We start from the raw sequence: 19,684 nt of genomic DNA on the forward strand, positions 1-19,684 counted from the left end.
CATTGGACATGTTGGACGGTATTTCAACACGGGGCCAACGCACATTCCAAGTTCGGTGTACACATACGTCGGCAACAACAGTAAATGCGTAGTTTTTTATTAGCCGCCTATTGAGTAGCGCTCTAGGTTTCAGAAACTCCAAAAAAAACATGTCTTTGCCAAAACAATTGCTAAATCAACACTGACTTACTGTGAGGACCGAGTAATCAATGACTTTAGGAACTACGGTTGCGCATGAATACAAAAAAAGTCCCTAATGAGACCTTACACCTTCCCGAGTATGTCTTCGTAAGAACCCCAGATGACGCTGCCGTTTGGAAGTTGATTTAAACAAAGTTATTGTAGGAACAAGGCTCGGCAACTGAAAAAAAGGTATTTAAACGCTTAGTTCTATTATTGAGTTTGACCTGAGTTCTTTTTGTCTTCATTTGTGCTCTGTTTTAGCCAAGTTTAAACTTTCTTTACACTTTTAATGTAAACAGTGATTCAAGCAACTTGTACTAATTTGCAAACCAGAAGCACGTGTTTTGGCGACGTTCTCGTTCTCGTATCAAAATCGTAACCTCTCTATAAAACATGGTGGACGAGATGGATACATGTTATATTTCGGCGGCATGTAATCGCACCCCACACTCCACGAGTTGGGGAAAAAATGGTGTCATTGCTTTCGGATCATCGGCAGCAGTTGCACTTTATGATTGTCGGGTAAATAAACCAAAAGCTCCTGCGGTTTCGGTGTAAATTATCAGACGAGGTCTCTCAAAAAATGAAAAACAACAAAAATACATAGGCCTACATGGTGGGGTGCGTAAGAAAGCAGGAACGGACCAAAACGAACCAAAACGGGCCGGAACGGAGTTAAAATTTGCCGAAACGGAGCATCCAGTGGTTTTAAATGGCATCTATAGGCAAGATAGGGCCCCTGAATTATAAATTATGTTCATATAATGAAGATCAGACTTCTTTTCCATCGTGATATTGATGATATTGCCTGATTTGGTCGAGGCCGATTCCAGTAGCAGACAGCGCTTATACTGCACAAGAACTGATGCTACGAACTGATGACGTCACTTCAGCTCTGTGTGAAAGTAAATTTTGTCCTCATTAAATATTTAGGGGCTATCATGGAAAAGAAGTCTAATCTTCATTATATGAACATAATTTATAATTCAGGGGCCCTATCTTGCCTATAGATGCCATTTAAAACCACTAGAAGCTCCGTTTCGGCAAATTTTAACTCCGTTCCGGCCCGTTTTGGTTCGTTTCGGTCCGTTCCTGCTTTCTTATGAACCGTACATGGTGTCCCAAAAAAAATCATTTCATGACAACGCCACCGAAAACCGAATTCGATATGATCATATAGTATGAAGATATACCGCAGCAAACCAACTTATCAAAAAAGTGGCCGTTTCCCGGATCTGAAATTTGGCCACTCTTCTGACAGTCTTTTTTGGGGCTTGTTCTGTTGTTGGTGTAAGGTTGGCTAGTATTATTTTCTTGCTTTCCCCAACGAAATTGTCAGATCTGTCAGCAAACGAAAGGAAACGTTTTTGGATGATAGTGGCTGTGTTTTTTGTAAGAGACGGTAAATTCTACTGAAAAAGTATCCTTCCATGCAGTGAATTCGCATTAATAATCACATTTTTGTATATAATGTAGATCCCTCTATGATTATGAAGGGTTACAGGCCTACTGCACATATACCGGTACCTTCAGATCGTAAAACTATTCTGGATTGATTTAATTTTCTTCAGGCTCAAGACAAAGTTGGCCACATTACTGAGACATTAGTTGGTCACAAAGACAGGGTGAACTGTGTCAGGTGGATCCCCAATGAAGATGGTGAGTACGTGAATGGCATCCTTAGTCCAAATTAGGGGTTCATGTCAGGATGGGTGAGTGGAGCCCTGGTGTGCTGATTGTCAGACATTCAGTGAGCACACCTCTCCAGAGAGATGGGTGAGTGGAGCCCTGGTCTGCTGATTGTCAGACATTCAGTGAGCACACCTCTCCAGAGAGATGTCTATTGAATATGACATGGAAACTGCTGAATAGTCAGTCCACTGTATGATTTTTGCCTGCTGGGACAGGAAAAAAATATGACTATGAGGCCAAAAAAGAATGTGCACCAATTCCACTTTTGGACTCTGACATTATCTACCCCAGCTCTTGTGATTGCAAGGGACAAAGAGATCTCTGCCCAAGGACGACCCTCAGGAACGACATCTATTCAGAAGGAACTTGCTTACAAAACCAGCTTTACGGAGACAAAAAACAGCTCCAGAGAACTGCTGAGTTTATCATCAGATCGAAGTTGACTGTCTAGTGAACGAGAAGAAGAAGAAGAAGAGAAGACTATAAAATTGATTGCTGGAATAGAGATTTTATGGGTGAGCTTTGAGGTGCCCTTGCCCAGCTTAGCCTTGACTTGAATTTGTTACTTTCTTTGCAGGAAACGTAACTGAACTTGTGTCGTGTTCTGTTGACAAGACAGCTCTAGTTTGGACTGAGAAAGATGGGAAGATTTCCATCACAGCTAGACTAACAGGTCATAGCAGCAGTATCAATGTTGTGGAAGGGTTCTATGTACCACAGAGAGACCGTGGCGTTACTGGTGAGAATGCTCGCACGATCGTGGCAACGGTTTCTGTTGATAGTACAGTGAAGATCTGGCAGCGTCAAGTTGGGGGAGGTGAGTAAACCAGGGGTTCGATGCAATATTTGCCCATCAGAAGAAACAGCCAGGGCTAGTAGCTCTGCCTCTGATGTCAGCATGATGGAGAGGTTGGTGATTCTACTCACAGTCCTACATCCAGGTGTTGTAATGGACACTGGTTGGAAATACTCGGGCTGAACTGCTGATGGAGCAGCTCTCCTGAGGTCGGTGTTTTTTCCTCAAAACAATCACAATTATTCTGTTTCAGTTGACTTCAGTTGTACCCAAACTATACCATTCGGGTCTGGCTTTGCTCTCAACGTCAGCTTCACATTGATACCTGGTACGAGTGTCCCGATGATGGCAGTAGGTGCGGATGACCAGCGAGTGCATATATTTGTGGAGCAGGATAATGAGTTTGTCCGCGTTCATGCGTTGTTGGGTCACGAGGATTGGATCCGGGGAGTGCAGTTCGCTACTGATGGTAAATTTACCGCAACTCTTTTGCTATTTACCGCGTCCGTACACCATGTACTATTGACCGACTTTGCTGTCCCCATGTTCTATCATTCACCACAGTTGCTAGAAGTTTTTGGTTGGTTACAACTGAAACTGAAAATAAGAGATGGCACCACTGCACTCAATACAATAAAGACATAATCCTTAAGATTGGATAATGCTAGCTACTTAACGATGAAACTTGCTGAGCCAAGTTGGGATCCAGGCTGCCCAGTCTGTACCAGGTGTTACTGGGGAAGTGAAAAAAAATTAAAATGAACAATCTTTGATATCAAAATCTTGTTTTTGACATGATGAATGAAGCTTTTATCTCAGATTTCAATCCTAAATTACTATTAGTATGTATCTATTTGTAGACAGTGGCGACCTCTTGCTTGTTACTTGTGGTCAGGACTGCTTCATTCGTTTATGGCGTTTCTCGGCGCGTGACCCAGATGCAGTGACATCACAGCTGAACATCAAAGAGTTGTCAATTCATCAAGAAATCAAACTGAAAGAGAACACATTTACATTTCAAGACGGAGGTTTGTTTCATTATCTTGGCAAGGGATTTATTGGTCACCATGGCGTTCACAATTATCACGCAAACAAGTGATTCTTATTGCTGAGACCTGGGATCGTGATTGCAAGAGACAAAGAGATGTTGTTTACTGTTGCGGCTGTAGGTACCTGTGACAAAAAGCACTGACCTGCACTCTAATCCAGCGATAACCAGTTTTACCTACAGATTAGCAATCTTTTCATCCCTCATTGCAGCAATAAACTGTCGCAAGTCGCAGTGATGTAAATCACGGTGCATGTTATTGCAATGCTAGCTTTGGTGCCATTATCTTAGGATGTTTGTTGGAATCCAGTTTGAATTTAAAGCTGATCAAGTTTATTACAATAAAATAACTTCTGTCATTGTTCTCATTCTAAAATGCATTACATGACTATAGTCAACCTTGAGAGTAAGTCCTATGTTTCCAAGGTAAATATAGATCACAAACTTTGAAAGTACATGTTTACAAATAATCCTTTTTTTCTAGAAAAGAAATGTTGTTTTGCGGTTGTTCTGGAGTCAGTTCTGTCCGGCCACGAGAACTGGGTCTACAGTTGTCATTGGCAACCAACACAAATGAAAGGTAAGGGCTGTCTGAAATAGGCTGTTCATTGATGTTAGTCCCATCCAAAACTTTGGAGTATATCTAGCCTCAAACGAATATCCTCGTCTTATTTGTTCTTCTGTGTCACTGGAAAAGTTGTTTGATTAGGATTTCTGAGTTAGCAGATCACACAAGTGATCAGTCACGGATGAATCCTCAGATCTGAAGGTCATCCTCAGATCTGAAGGTCATCCTCAGATCTGAAGGTCATCCTCAGATCTGAAGGTGGTCCTCAGATCTGAAGGTCATCCTCAGATCTGAATGTCATCCTCAGATCTGAATGTCATCCTCAGATCTGAATGTCATCCTCAGATCTGAATGTCATCCTCAGATCTGAAGGTCATCCTCAGATCTGAATGTCATCCTCAGATCTGAATGTCATCCTCAGATCTGAAGGTCATCCTCGGATCTGATGATAAGAAACTGAAATCAGCGCCAGAGGAGATTGGCAACCCTAAACAATGACAATCCCCGAGTAAGACACGATCTGTCACAGCCCTTGAACACTGACAAGTTTTGGAAGATCTAGTTTTAAGATGAACCCTGTGATGTCTCTTGATGATGTCATCGCTTATCTGCTTTCAGACGGTCAGCCTCACCAGCCGATGTGTCTGCTCTCAGCTTCGATGGATAAGACGATGATCGTGTGGCAGCAGGATGAAGAGACTGGAGTATGGCTTGATATGGTCAGTTGAATCAAACAAAAACACTTCTTTCTTGGAAGCAGCAAAGATAATTTATAAACGAAAAGAAATTCTCAAAAAATTCCAAAAATAAAATTTTTCAGAATGATTTTTTCCTGCATTTCTTGTATTTCAATTTGAGAAATGCCTTTTTAAAAAAAAGGTGTGTTTTTTAGATTTCAACTTAAAATTTATGTTGAAGCTATGCAGCATAGAACTAATGTTAAAGTTACCCATCATAAAAATTAACGTCCCCTTAACTCAAATTTTGAAATAAAGTTTATGTTGGTCATCCAAGGTAGAATCTTTGTGAGGCAGACTTTCTTTGTTGGGCACAATGGCCTGTGATATCCTTGTGCAGCATTCGGAGTGGTCTTCCCGAGCTTGTTAGGTGACGTACCTCTGACTCTTCCTGGTTCTCCAACACTTTCCTCGAATCCATGTGAATATAATTTCCTGTTTGTGTTCAGGTGCGTGTTGGAGAGGTTGGAGGGAACACCCTTGGTCTGTATGGATGCCAGTTCAGCCCAGAAGGCCAGAGTTTACTCGCACATGGCTATCATGGAGCCTTCCATCTCTGGCATTATAACCAGGTAAGACAGTTTTCCTCTCTAGCCATAAACGTTGAGATGAGGGGGCACAAGGGGGGGGGGTACCATTGCAGTTCCACCTCAGAAAATTTGGCAAATCCCAATACACTTTTCAGGCTCTCCCTGATTTAAAATGGATATGATTGAAATGTATGAACCATCACCCCAAGTTGTGGGTATACACAGTAACATTCTTTCTTGGCCAACTCAGACCTTAGAGGGCCAAACCAGTGAGGACTATCCTCATGTATTGGTCACTGAAATTCAAATCCATATCCAAACTGAAACAATTGACTTCAGTCTAATCCTCAAAACTAAAATACCAATTAATATTTGGTGAGCAAAGAATGATGTTGAACTATTAGCCTGGTGGTGTTAGATATGGGCCAGGAGTCTGAACACCTTCTTTCTACAACTCGTAAGTTCTGTCCGATCAGCTAGTCACTTGGAACTAGATACAGAAGGGCAAATTTCTTTTTTTAATAGGGAAAGGCGTGGGAATTTCCTGCATAGTGTGACCACCTGGTCTGTGATCCTGACGATACATGCACGTGGGTCAGTCACTGCCTGCACCCAACCTGCCAATTCTAACTGATGTTTTGAAGTTTCATATTTTGTCTTATTTTCTGCAGGAGACTTGTGTCTGGAACCCTGGTGTAACAGTCGGCGGCCATTTTGATTCTGTTGAAGACATCACTTGGGACCCGGATGACGGAGATTTCATTGTCAGCGTCAGTTTCGATCAGACTTGTCGACTTCACGCGCCCTGGGTGAGACAGCATGGAAAGGTTAGTGCTTTTCCAACTTGATGCTAATTATGGCCCACGATTCCAAGGGAGATTCATCGGGATTGGGCCTTAAACTTCTGTAAGTTCATTGCAGGGTAAGGTTAAAAATGAAATGTGCTCACTATTGCCTGTGAAAGTTATATGGTTGCTTAGAGTTCCGTGTCTTCGCTGACTGTGTTGAACGGAATATAGTGCATGTACTACCCAACTTAGAGATCCGTGTCTTCGCTGACTGTGTTGAACAGAATATAGTACATGTACTACCCAACTTAGAGATCCGTGTCTTCGCTGACTGTGTTGAACGGAATATAGTACATGTACTATCCAACTTAGAGATCCGTGTCTTCGCTGACTGTGTTGAACGGAATATAGTACATGTACTACCCAACTTGCCACGTTTTGATCCTTCGAATGAACTGCCACAGCATAGTGTAAGCAGTTCCATCCTTGATTTTCCGCTACATCAGGTTTGACACCCTTTTCAATGAAACTCCGGCATACGCGAGCAGACAAGTCAGAGATGTCGACGTCTGCCTTATTTTGGATCAGTTCTCTGACTATATCAATGTCACTTCTCCATATTGCATGAATGAGTGCACTTTGACCTTCGTCATCTGTGGTATTGACGTCTGCCTCAGTTCTCTGACTATATCAATGTCACTGTGAAACTGAAGCTGATCAGGGTAAAGTGGAGAATCCCCTGGTTTAGATAGTGACTTATTCATTGAAGCTAATCAATACTGAATGATTTAATAGCTTCAAAGCTTAGTGGGGAATCCCATTAGGAATCACTTCAATATTGTCACACAAAAGAACCATGATGGCAGATAAGCTCTATTGAGTGATATGAATACTGACTAGCAGATGCTTTTGCCTATACCTCCATGTACATTTACACTAGGCCTTTCTGTACAAAATTGAAGTAAAAGCATTTGCTAGATTTTATTCAAATCATCAGCCATTGTCGAGGCTGGTTGGTCAAAACGACTGCGATATTTTATGGAATTTACCCAACGAATCGCTCTTCTACATGAACACTTATTGTTGGCCTGATCACAAGGTTTTGACAATTATAAAAGAGATACTGTAAGGAGCATAATAAAATGCATCCTGGTGGAATCAAAATCATCTTAATTCATGAAAACAACAATTTTCCTCCCTTCGCCCAGTGATTGATGTATCTCGCTGCAGTGGAGTGAGGTTGCAGGGCATTATAATATCAAATGGGCTATTGGGGACGAGGTCATCTTTGAGGAATCAAGTCGAATTCGCAAGTGATAGCAGGGCTCTAACCTTGACACAGTAGATAGACAACCCTGCTTCTTGTGTCTTTATTTTAGTCAGTGAGCGATAGCTGCCAGCATGAAGTAGCTGTTCTCACCAGGACTAGGAGGGACCGACATGGTCCATTTTCTTCATATTTTTAGGCGCTGACAAAAGTCAACATCCCCTTGGTCCAATGCGCCCCTCCCAATTCAGATGTGGATGTCTCTCAAACCCGTCAATCTATCTGTGTCAAGATGGCGACAGCGTAGCGAGTGTCTTCAGCTGTTTTTGTGATAAAAGATACATGCTGCAAGTTTGGCTTCAACATCCGACTTTCATGACTTCAGCTGTTTTTGTGATAAAAGATACATGCTGCAAGTTTGGCTTCAACATCCGACTTTCATGACTTCAGCTGTTTTTGTGATAAAAGATACATGCTGCAAGTTTGGCTTCAACATCCGACTTTCATGACTTCAGCTGTTTTTGTGCAATGATAAAAGATACATGCTGCAAGTTTGGCTTCAACATCCGACTTTCATGACTTCAGCTGTTTTTGTGATAAAAGATACATGCTGCAAGTTTGGCTTCAACATCCGACTTTCATGACTTCAGCTGTTTTTGTGCAATGATAAAAGATACATGCTGCAAGTTTGGCTTCAACATCCGACTTTCATGACTTCAGCTGTTTTTGTGCAATGATAAAAGATACATGCTGCAAGTTTGGCTTCAACATCCGACTTTCATGAAGCAGATTTTCAAAATTTTGTGCAAATCGGGCAACTTCCATGTTTCTCAATCGGATCGGATTTTATTGATTATGTGGACTGGAATTCTTACTTTTATCCACATACAATGAGGGTAAGTTACTTACTTTTATCCACATACAATGAGGGTAAGTTACAATGAGGGTAAGTTACAATGAGGGTAAGTTACAAAGATTTTAAAATGCTTACTTGCACTTGTGCACAGTCATGAAATTTGACAAATAAAATGATAAAAAAACCAAGAGACACAATATTTTTGCTAACTAACTTTCAATCAGCATGTTAAGAGCTAATTTGCACAATATTTTAATAAATTTGTTTTTGTCTAAATGATAAAAAGTGATGACTCCTACCATTTTTTGAGTATCATAGTCCTCTGTCTGATAGTTAGCCTGTCACAGCTCGTCAAACTTTGTGCATTACAATTTTAGATTACACAGTGCATAATGCTGACTACTTTGAGATATTCTGTCAAAACTGACCTGACTACTCAAGGGTTAATTGTAATGTAAATATGGATTTATATAGCGCACGTTCCAGGGCGTAATGATCTGCTCACATGCCCTTTACATCATTGACCTATATGCCCGGGTGTGTCATGTCTTTTCCAGGTGCAATGGAGTGAGATAGCGCGACCTCAAGTCCATGGTTACGACATGCAGTGTTTGACCTTGACCCACAAGTACCAACTCGTCTCGGCAGCAGATGAAAAGGTCATACGTGTATTCAATGCGCCGAAGAACTTCATGGAAAACTTTGGTCGAATATGTCACAAGGATGTGAAACAAGCAGTGGAAAAAGTGGTATGTTCAGAGATATTTTGTGTAATAGTCAATGTTCCTCATAATCTTTCCTTTAATCCTGCCATTGATGCAGAGTTTCATGCCGATCCACCGTCTTTGTGCGTATATCCATCCTTCACCACCGATAACTGCCCGCGATCAGCCGTCAGAAGGGCTGTTACTTTATCGATAGTCTCCCTACATTCCCTGCCTTTCCCACATGTCCTATGTCGCGACAACACTAACATTATACTCACTCGTGGTTGTCGCACGATACACGCACTGAAAGCCATCATAATTAAAGACCAGGTGTTCAATGAGTAACGGTTCCAGGGATGCTGACCTGACCCAGTCCATGTTGTATTGAAGAAGGGTAACCTGATCCTGAGGGCTGTCATTCAATTACTTTGTGTCGAGCAATTTGATTGGCCACCTGTTGATGATGGTGCGTCTGATGGATTTCCTGGCCCTATGTGTGGGTGAGGAGACTTAGGACTGATATTCACTGTCGATAAGTCCACAGTTCGAGATCCTTTGCTGTTTTCAGCTGAAGTCATAAAACAGTCATTTTTTAGTAAGAAGTCAAGCCTTATGTGTCAAATTGTAACACATGACAAATATTTGTTTCCAATTCTCCAGATGCAGATGGACCTCCCAGAGGGAGCTAGCGTGCCGGCCCTCGGGTTGTCCAATAAAGCCGTGTATGAAGGTAAGACCCCCGATGGGGCTGGTGATGGTGCGTCTCACCACAACAAACACTATCAGGAATCTTATTTCACAGCACTCAAAATCTCAGGTGAGTTGAATGAAAAGATGTCTTTGCCAAGGATTGCCAACAATAATGATGGTCTTCATCAGTAGATTCATTTCTTCATTGTTTTAACGTCTCATCTTCATTCAGCTTCAGTGTTCAGGGAGTTTGCTATTGAATCATTGAACTACACTGGGTCCAATTCCATTTTTGGCTCACTGTAGGGGATTCTATACAACACCGCAGTGTCCGTCATCGTCTTCTGTATCCTGTTTCAAAAACAGTGGCATGTTTCTTAACCACTAGAGCTATGAACTTAAAACTTTGTACATGGGACCCCTCAGGTCAGGTGACCTCCGACACTGAATATCGGTCCGATCTGATTCTTGGCTTGGCCACTAGGGGGCCAGAAGTGGAAACCTAAAAAGTGTGAGTGACTTGTTTTCGATAAAATTTTTGTGGTAGGTTCTCCTAGTCCTAGCAAGGATACATCACAGATCATAAGGGTTTTGATTTGACCTAATTTTCAAGGTCACAGAGGTCAAATGGCGTAAATTGGCTGTTTGTGTGTAACTATGGCACGTTTCTTAACCGCTAAAGCTATGAACTTAAAATTTAGTACACATGACTCCCTACGTCATATAACCTCTGACATCAAATTTCGGTCTGATCTGATTCTCGACTAGGCCACTAGGTGGCAAAAACTAAAAAGGTGAAAAGTGCAATATCTCGCTTATTAGTGACTTGTTTTCGTTGATATTTTTATGATAGTTGATATTTTTAAAGTTTGATTCCTTGTAAGTAAAAGGCTTATCCTGTTCTTGTTGATTCCTTGTAAGTAAAAGGCTTATCCTGTTCGTGTCTGTCTGTCTGTCTGTTTTAAAGTTTGATTCCCTGTAAGTAAAAGGCTAATCCTGTTCGTGTCTGTCTGTCTGTCTGTTTTAAAGTTTGATTCCTTGTAAGTAAAAGGCTTATCCTGTTCGTGTCTGTCTGTCTGTCTGTTTTAAAGTTTGATTCCTTGTAAGTAAAAGGCTTATCCTGTTCGTGTCTGTCTGTCTGTTTTAAAGTTTGATTCCTTGTAAGTAAAAGGCTTATCCTGTTCGTGTCTGTCTGTTTTAAAGTTTGATTCCTTGTAAGTAAAAGGCTTATCCTGTTTGTGTCTGTCTGTCTGTCTGTTTTAAAGTTTGATTCCTTGTAAGTAAAAGGCTTATCCTGTTCGTGTCTGTCTGTCTGTATGTTTTAAAGTTTGATTCCTTGTAAGTAAAAGGCTTATCCTGTTCGTGTCTGTCTGTCTGTCTGTTTTAAAGTTTGATTCCTTGTAAGTAAAAGGCTTATCCTGTTCGTGTCTGTCTGTTTTTGTCTGAGCTACAAATGATTACAAATAAATAACATTTATTCATCGTCCTCGTCGTTGTCAAAACAATGTGAAGAAAAAGAAAAAAAGATGTGAAGAAATTGTTTTTGAAATATTAAAAAAAGGTGAAAAAATGGTGAAAAAAAGGTGAAAAAAAGGTGAAAAAAAAAATTTCTTCGAGTTGCGCGAGGTCGTCGGCGTCCAAGTAAGTACTCCAAGCAACGATACATCACATGTCCTACCGACTTTGGTTTGACCTATATACTATACATTTAGCATGTTTCTTAACCATAATGAATTCCTAACCACCAAATATCTATACTGTGAGCACAACGGACCCTGGCTGTTTCATTTTCGAAAAAATCCATGTTTTACATCAAAAGCTTTTAGCAGTAGTAAAGATGACTCCATCTCTGGACTAGTTCTCCCTTGATTAGTTATACCAGTGTATAATCTTATTGTTAAATCTTGGAGTTGAGCCTCAACTCCATTCATCTCTGGTCACATGGTGAGGCCTTTTTCCACTTGCCTGTTATCTATTCCAGAGCCTCCAACAGAAGAGAATCTCCTGCAGAACACATTGTGGCCAGAGACACAGAAACTCTATGGTCATGGATACGAGATCTTCTCCTTAGCTAGCAGTCCCTGTGGTACAATACTGGCTTCAGTTTGTAAGGTATGTTACTCTATGGTCATGGATACGAGATCTTCTCCTTAGCTAGCAGTCCGTGTGGTACAATACTTGCTTCTGTTTGTAAGGTATGTTACTCTATGGTCATGGATACGAGATCTTCTCCTTAGCTAGCAGTCCCTGTGGTACAATACTTGCTTCTGTTTGTAAGGTATGTTACTCTATGGTCATGGATACGAGATCTTCTCCTTGTCTAGCAGTCCCTGTGGTACAATACTTGCTTCTGTTTGTAAGGTATGTTACTCTATGGTCATGGATACGAGATCTTCTCCTTGTCTAGCAGTCCCTGTGGTACAATACTTGCTTCTGTTTGTAAGGTATGTTACTCTATGGTCATGGATACGAGATCTTCTCCTTGTCTAGCAGTCCCTGTGGTACAATACTGGCTTCTGTTTGTAAGGTATGTTACTCTATGGTCATGGATACGAGATCTTCTCCTTGTCTAGCAGTCCCTGTGGTACAATACTTGCTTCTGTTTGTAAGGTATGTTACTCTATGGTCATGGATACGAGATCTTCTCCTTGTCTAGCAGTCCCTGTGATACAATACTTGCTTCTGTTTGTAAGGTATGTTACTCTATGGTCATGGATACGAGATCTTCTCCTTGTCTAGCAGTCCCTGTGGTACAATACTGGCTTCTGTTTGTAAGGTATGTGTCTTAGCTTTCAACACCCTGAATGTCGCATCAATGAAAAGGCCCGACTTGATGATGAAAGGACTGCAACTGAGCTTGGCATCACCTGCTGGTGGTGCCATCTATTCAAAACACAAAGTTTCTTTAAGTCTTGCTGGTGATAACTAGCTACTCATTCATGTCTTTTATAGAAGTCAAGAGATTACATCACCTGAAGTTGTTGTGTCTCTTGAATCATCACCATAAAATCATTTCAATGCCTCATTATTTCAGGCCTCCAAACCAGAACATGCTGGTATTATAATGTGGGACACGGTGACCTGGCAGCAGCTCTGTGTCCTAGAATCTCATTCCCTCACCGTCACACAGCTAGCATTCTCACACGACGGACGCTATTTACTGTCCGTGTCCAGGGACCGCACGTGGGCCATGTTTGAACGGAAGACCCAGGATGCACCAGAATCAGGTGGGTTTGATTCTTATTTTATTTGGCCTGTATTCACTGGGCCTTTAAGTAGGGTCCAACTCTTGCTATCCCTGTGCTGCCCTTCTGTTTGACCCCATAATTCCAGACTTGCCAAAAGGCAAAAGTGCCATCTTTCTTATATAACCATCTTTAGTCGTCTTTTTAAAATTTACCTGAATATTTCTTTTCAGACCGGCAATTCTCCAGAATAGCTTTTACAGACAAGAAAACTGGTGTCCATTCGAGAATCATCTGGGCGTGCTCCTGGTCACCTGACAACAGGTATTTTGTAACAGTTTCTCGTGATAAAAAGGTAACTATTTCTGAAGTATCATCTTATGCTCCCTCTTATTTAGGCTGTGATATGGGACGTCTCAGAAGCCAGCTCTACCAACCAGTCTAGCTACCTGGCTGGTGTCAACCCATGCTCCAAACATACTATGTGTCATGCTCTACCTTTTTCAGGCTGTGATATGGGACGTCTCAGAAGCCAGCTCTACCAACCAGTCTAGCTGCCTGGCTGGTGTCAACCCATGCTCCAAACATACTATGTGTCATGCTCTACCTTTTTCAGGCTGTGATATGGGACGTCTCAGAAGCCAGCTCTACCAACCAGTCTAGCTGCCTGGCTGGTGTCAACCCATGCTCCAAACATACTATGTCTCATGCTCTACCTTTTTCAGGCTGTGATATGGGACGTCTCAGAAGCCAGCTCTACCAACCAGTCTAGCTGCCTGGCTGGTGTCAAACCATGCTCTCAACCATTGACTCTACCAGACTCTATCACTGCTGTTGACTTTGCTGCTGTGATGACTAAAAATAGGTGAGACATGTTTGTGTGTCCGTGCAAGACCTGCTCAATGGACATTTTTGGCTTTCTGGTATATTGAGTCTATACCTCTAGATATTGAAACCTATTTCTATGGTTTTTCTCTCACAGCGCAGTCAAGAGTGTCAATGTCTTATTTCTTGAAATCTCATTTCCTTAGTTACATCCTGGCCTTTGGACTGGATAGTGGTGCCATCTATGTGTACCTGTGGGAGCCATTAGCTGCCGAGCCGTGGAGAAAATGTTTACAGCTGAACCAAGAGTATCCTTTCCTGTTGATAAGAGTAGTATTGTTGACTCACCAGTACAATGAGTCTTAACAAGAGACTCTCCGCTTTGAGAAGTGATCCACTTTGGGTAATGAACTGATTATGTGGAAGGACTGGTGGCATGTGTTCCCTTAAGTCTTAGTGTAACTCTATAAAGCTTAGGTGCATCTCTTTGACATTCCTTGACCATACTCTCAGATGCGCCCATCATATGACTGTGAAGCGGCTGCGATTCAGAAGACAGCGTGGGCTCGCTGGTCTGACAGATCAGGACAACAAGGAGAACTGGCTCCAGCTTGGCAGCTGCGGTGCGGACCATGCGGTGAAAATATACAACATTGACATTAATAAACTGACATCATGACTGCGAACCGCCAGTATTCTGTGAGCCTTTTGTGGCAGTCCTGTTTGTAAAGGGGCTTGGTGATCTCGGAGCCTTGTGGCAGTCCTGTTTGTAAAGGGGCTTGGTGATCTCGGAGCCTTGTGGCAGTCCTGTTTGTAAAGGGGCTTGGTGATCTCGGAGCCTTGTGGCAGTCCTGTTTGTAAAGGGGCTTGGTGATCTCGCAGCCTTGTGGCAGTCCTGTTTGTAAAGGGGCTTGGTGATCTCGCAGCCTTGTGGCAGTCCTGTTTGTAAAGGGGCTTGGTGATCTCGCAGCCTTGTGTGTCAAGATGTCGTTTGTAGACCTGTGTTTATCCTGTACTGCCTTCATCATCCTAATGGTTGTACTATACTTAATAAATGTCCTCAAATATATCGATAGCACCTTTCTCGGTGATTTCATTCCTCATCGTGGAAAGTCGGGCCCCAAGAACTGGCAGAGTAACCACTGGTTATGTCGTATGATCCCCATTCAAATACATCTAGTCCCCGAAACTGCCTTTTTGTGGGCTGTATAATAACCAATCCCTGTTCTTTCATCAACAGGCCTGGTCTGAGTGGCACTATCACCACTGTTGTAATGGAAAAACCTTATACATCGTCCTGTCATTGCTGTGTTGTGCGGAAAGAGATTCTCTGATGTTAATAATTTCTGTTATTTGTCCCAAATTGCCATTTTGCGAAGACAAAGTCACAACCAGATTGCAGGATGAGGACTTCATTCACTGATCAATGGGGTTCTCATTCAATGATCTATGGGGGTCCTACTTCAATGATCAATGGGGTCCTCATTCAATGATCTATGGGGGTCCTACTTCAATGATCAATGGGGTCCTCATTCAATGATCTATGGGGGCCTCATTCAATGGTCAATGGGGGCCTCATTCAATGATCAATGGGGTCCTCATTCAATGATCAATGGGGTCCTCATTCAATGATCTATGGGGGCCTCATTCAATGGTCAATGGGGGCCTCATTCAATGATCAATGGGGTCCTCATTCAATGATCAATGGGGTCCTCATTCAATGATCTATGGGGGCCTGATTCAATGGTCAATGGGGGCCTCATTCAATGATCAATTGGGTCCTGATTCAATGGTCAATGGGGTCCTCATTCAATGATCAATGGGGGCCTCATTCAATGATCGATGGGGGGTCATTATCACAGTTTGTACCTGATTATACTACCAAACTGGCTACTTTGGGGTGTAAACGTGAACAATGTTTTAAAAAACAACTTTTGGTCTTCTTTTTAAAGAAAATCGGACGTTTATTTTATTGTGTGGTGGCCAGCAGTGTTAACCACAAGGCTCTGGATTCTCCCCGGGAACGTACCCGGGTCCTAACGCGTGGTAACCAGCAGTGTTAACCACTAGACTCTTGATTCTCCCCGGGAACGTACCCGGGTCCTAACGCGTGGTAACCAGCAGTGTTAACCACTAGACTCTTGATTCTCCCCGGGAACGTACCCGGGTCCTAACGCGTGGTAACCAGAAGTGTTAACCACTAGGCTCTGGGTTCTCTCCGGGATCGAACCTGGGTCCTAACGCGTGGTAACCAGCAGTGTTAACCACTAGACTCTTGATTCTCCCCGGGAACGTACCCGGGTCCTAACGCGTGGTAACCAGAAGTGTTAACCACTAGGCTCTGGGTTCTCTCCGGGATCGAACCTGGGTCCTAACGCGTGGTAACCAGCAGTGTTAACCACTAGACTCTTGATTCTCCCCAGGAACGTACCCGGGTCCTAACGCGTGGTAACCAGCAGTGTTAACCACTTGGCTCTTGGTTCTCCCCGGGAACGTACCCAGGCCCTATTGCGTGGTCGCCAGCAGTGTTAACCACTAGGCTCTCGGTTCTCCCCGGGAACGTACCCGGGCCCTATTGCGTGGTAGCGAGCAGTGTTAACCACTAGGCTCTGGGTTCTCCCCGGGAACGTACCCGGGCCCTATTGCGTGGTAGCGAGCAGTGTTAACCACTAGGCTCTTGGTTCTCCCCGGGAACGTACCCGGGCCCTATTGCGTGGTAACCAGCAGTGTTAACCACTAGGCTCTTGGTTCTCCCCGGGAACGTACCCGGGCCCTATTGCGTGGTAACCAGCAGTGTTAACCACTAGGCTCTGGGTTCTCCCCGGGAACGTACCCGGGCCCTATTGCGTGGTAACCAGCAGTGTTAACCACTAGGCTCTTGGTTCTCCCCGGGAACGTACCCGGGCCCTATTGCGTGGTAACCAGCAGTGTTAACCACTAGGCTCTGGGTTCTCCCCGGGAACGTACCCGGGCCCTATTGCGTGGTAACCAGCAGTGTTAACCACTAGGCTCTGGGTTCTCCCCGGGAACGTACCCGGGCCCTATTGCGTGGTAACCAGCAGTGTTAACCACTAGGCTCTCGGTTCTCCCCGGGAACGTACCCGGGCCCTATTGCGTGGTAGCGAGCAGTGTTAACCACTAGGCTCTGGGTTCTCCCCGGGAACGTACCCGGGCCCTATTGCGTGGTAGCGAGCAGTGTTAACCACTAGGCTCTTGGTTCTCCCCGGGAACGTACCCGGGCCCTATTGCGTGGTAGCGAGCAGTGTTAACCACTAGGCTCTCGGTTCTCCCCGGGAACGTACCCGGGCCCTATTGCGTGGTAGCGAGCAGTGTTAACCACTAGGCTCTTGGTTCTCCCCGGGAACGTACCCGGGCCCTATTGCGTGGTAGCGAGCAGTGTTAACCACTAGGCTCTTGGTTCTCCCCGGGAACGTACCCGGGCCCTATTGCGTGGTAGCGAGCAGTGTTAACCACTAGGCTCTCGGTTCTCCCCGGGAACGTACCCGGGCCCTATTGCGTGGTAGCGAGCAGTGTTAACCACTAGGCTCTTGGTTCTCCCCGGGAACGTACCCGGGCCCAATTGTGTGGTAGCCAGCAGTGTTAACCACTAGGCTCTGGGTTCTCCCCGGGAACGTACCCGGGCCCAATTGTGTGGTAGCCAGCAGTGTTAACCACTAGGCTCTGGGTTCTCCATGGGATCGAACACAGGCCCTATTGCGTGGTAGCCAGAGGTGTTAACCACCAGGCTGAGAGGTTCCTCAAGTCATTCTAGTTTCAAGAAATTCGCCCTAGTAATTTTTGATAGCATCACAAACCAAGGGAATAATCTCCTGTAGTTTTCACCAAAAGCACTCTCGATCTGCCTCTTTCTTTATCTGATGATCATGCCATCAATATTTGGTCAGTGTTGTTTTAACGACCAATTACCATCCGGAGATGTTTCAGTGACGGCCATTTCGTGCTGTTGACGCCAATGCGCCGAGGACGATGCGTGGTTAGAATCAGCTCGAGGACATTCTCAACTAAATCCTACTAGGATGTCGCAGCGGGTGGCCTGCGCCAACGCATTCACCAGATAACGGCAACGTTTTCACGGTCAATTTCTCTCAGGTTCACAATATTTTGATTCAGAATAACTCTTCTTTTAATTCTGAAGGCAACAAAGGTTCGTCATTAATATCTTGACGACGAACGCCGGCGACAAACAAGCAAACGCCGGCCGGAAAGTGTTTTTTAACCAGTAGAGTTTCATTTTCACTGAATGGAAACAGAGTGAAAAATATACACAAAAACATAGGACACGCTCCGGTAAAAAGCTCTTCATTTTGACAAGTGACCCAGGTGTATCTGGTATAGTATGATGCTTTTGAGCAGGTAGCGAGCGTGTCAATGATCTATGATCAATTCAATACCTCTGCGCAAAAGGGCCGCTTTCTCGTTTGGTATTGTGCATGCAGCTGCATGCATTGTATAAGAGGGTGGGCCATAGAAATAGGATTTCAAAACCGCAAGGGCGGACGGGCCACGCGATTGAACGCCGTCAAAAGTTGTTTAGTCTGGGTGCTTGGAGTCAAGACTATGTCCGGTCACGGTCGCGCTAACCCGCGCGCATCCCTCATTCATAACATGCCATTCTTCCTTTAACCGTTATTTCGTGGCTCGTTAGAGATCCATGGGGGTCGCGACCAGAACCTGTCGCAGCCAATCTCACTTTCTAACGCGCATCTCTACCTCCGGTTTCCACCCCTTGCTTTCTTCTAAAAAATGAGGCTAACAGAAAGTCACGTTAGCTTCATGATCAAACCTCAACTCACATTTAGCAGCAGATAAATATGGTGGACACATTGCGTTAAAGGGGGCACCGCCATTTGAATTCACGAACGGGTTGGAGGGGACCAGTTATCACTATCAATTAGATACATTCTGGGTATCTTATTTGTACCATGATAATTGAAAGCAAAAACACTCATTTGGGTATTTCTTGAGATAATGCCATCCGATTTTGTTTGAAACTAATTCAATTTTGTGCTTCGATTTGGCATTTCATCATTCGGAGCGTTTTGCATTGAAACTAGCAAAATTCTGTTTTAATTGAAATCTAGGAGGTGATGACCTATTATACTTTCTGTTTCCGGACAGCCCAGACCAAGCCCCAATAAAACCATGAGTCCGGCATTAGTGAGCGTATCCCATTACACACCAAACACCCTGCACTGCAGTGAGTTTGCTGTGTGTCGTTTTATGAAGTAACATTAAGTTGACAGATCGCGCCGCGCCGCGTGTGCAATTCAAATACAATGAAAGTAAAATAAGACGCTTTTTCTCGAGATCGTCTTCGCGCGGAGACGAAATCGAGACCAACGACCGGCGCACTCCGGCACTTCGGTCCGAATCGATCATGGCGGGAAAAGCGACATGAACCTCGACTGCCTTTCTCTATTACACCTGAAGATAAAAACGAGTTTTCGATGATACGAACACTCAGGGAGCTGTTGACCCACCTTGTTGACTGAAAGCGTGCTGGTGATTAATCATGGCCTCCCACTTAACAATGATAAAAATGTCCCCACGAAATCAATGGATTACAAATTACGCATCACGCGCGTGCGCGTTCCGAGGCCATGTCTCTACATTCTCGCCTGTGATCTTTGTTTGACGGGGAATGGGCGCCGCATAATTTATTGCCCGGTCATTAATCCCGTGACAGTTGAACACAGCACTAGCGAGAATTTAATTTTACAAACAATGGGATACAGCGAGCTATATTAGATGGTTAATTAGCTGGTTTAACAGGTGGATGCGGAGAACACGA

The 19,684-nt window shown here is 43.8% G+C and overlaps 1 protein-coding gene across 4 annotated transcripts; it reads left to right on the top strand.

The window, feature by feature from the left end:
* The first annotated feature begins 576 nt into the window (after positions 1-576).
* Positions 577-14,951, top strand: LOC135500370 (elongator complex protein 2-like). Of its 4 annotated transcripts, XM_064791804.1 has the most exons (17): positions 577-705; positions 1,755-1,842; positions 2,453-2,692; positions 2,925-3,140; positions 3,532-3,699; positions 4,204-4,299; positions 4,906-5,006; positions 5,474-5,596; positions 6,226-6,381; positions 9,023-9,214; positions 9,833-9,989; positions 11,844-11,974; positions 12,897-13,089; positions 13,281-13,402; positions 13,773-13,912; positions 14,079-14,180; positions 14,386-14,951. In XM_064791804.1, the coding sequence occupies exons 1-17, from the start codon at positions 577-579 to the stop codon at positions 14,549-14,551; spliced, it is 2,520 nt and encodes an 839-aa protein (XP_064647874.1). In that variant the 3' UTR covers positions 14,552-14,951. The 4 variants fall into 4 exon arrangements, with proteins under 4 accessions (XP_064647874.1, XP_064647877.1, XP_064647875.1 ...); XM_064791807.1 differs by lacking the exons at positions 14,079-14,180; positions 14,386-14,951 and having other exon boundaries at positions 13,281-13,371; positions 13,773-13,858; XM_064791805.1 differs by lacking the exons at positions 13,773-13,912; positions 14,079-14,180; positions 14,386-14,951 and adding an exon at positions 13,446-13,749.
* Positions 14,952-19,684: the final 4,733 nt, after the last annotated feature.

The sequence above is a fragment of the Lineus longissimus genome, chromosome 16, assembly GCF_910592395.1.
Source record: "Lineus longissimus chromosome 16, tnLinLong1.2, whole genome shotgun sequence".
NCBI classification, from domain to species: Eukaryota; Metazoa; Nemertea; class Pilidiophora; order Heteronemertea; family Lineidae; genus Lineus; species Lineus longissimus.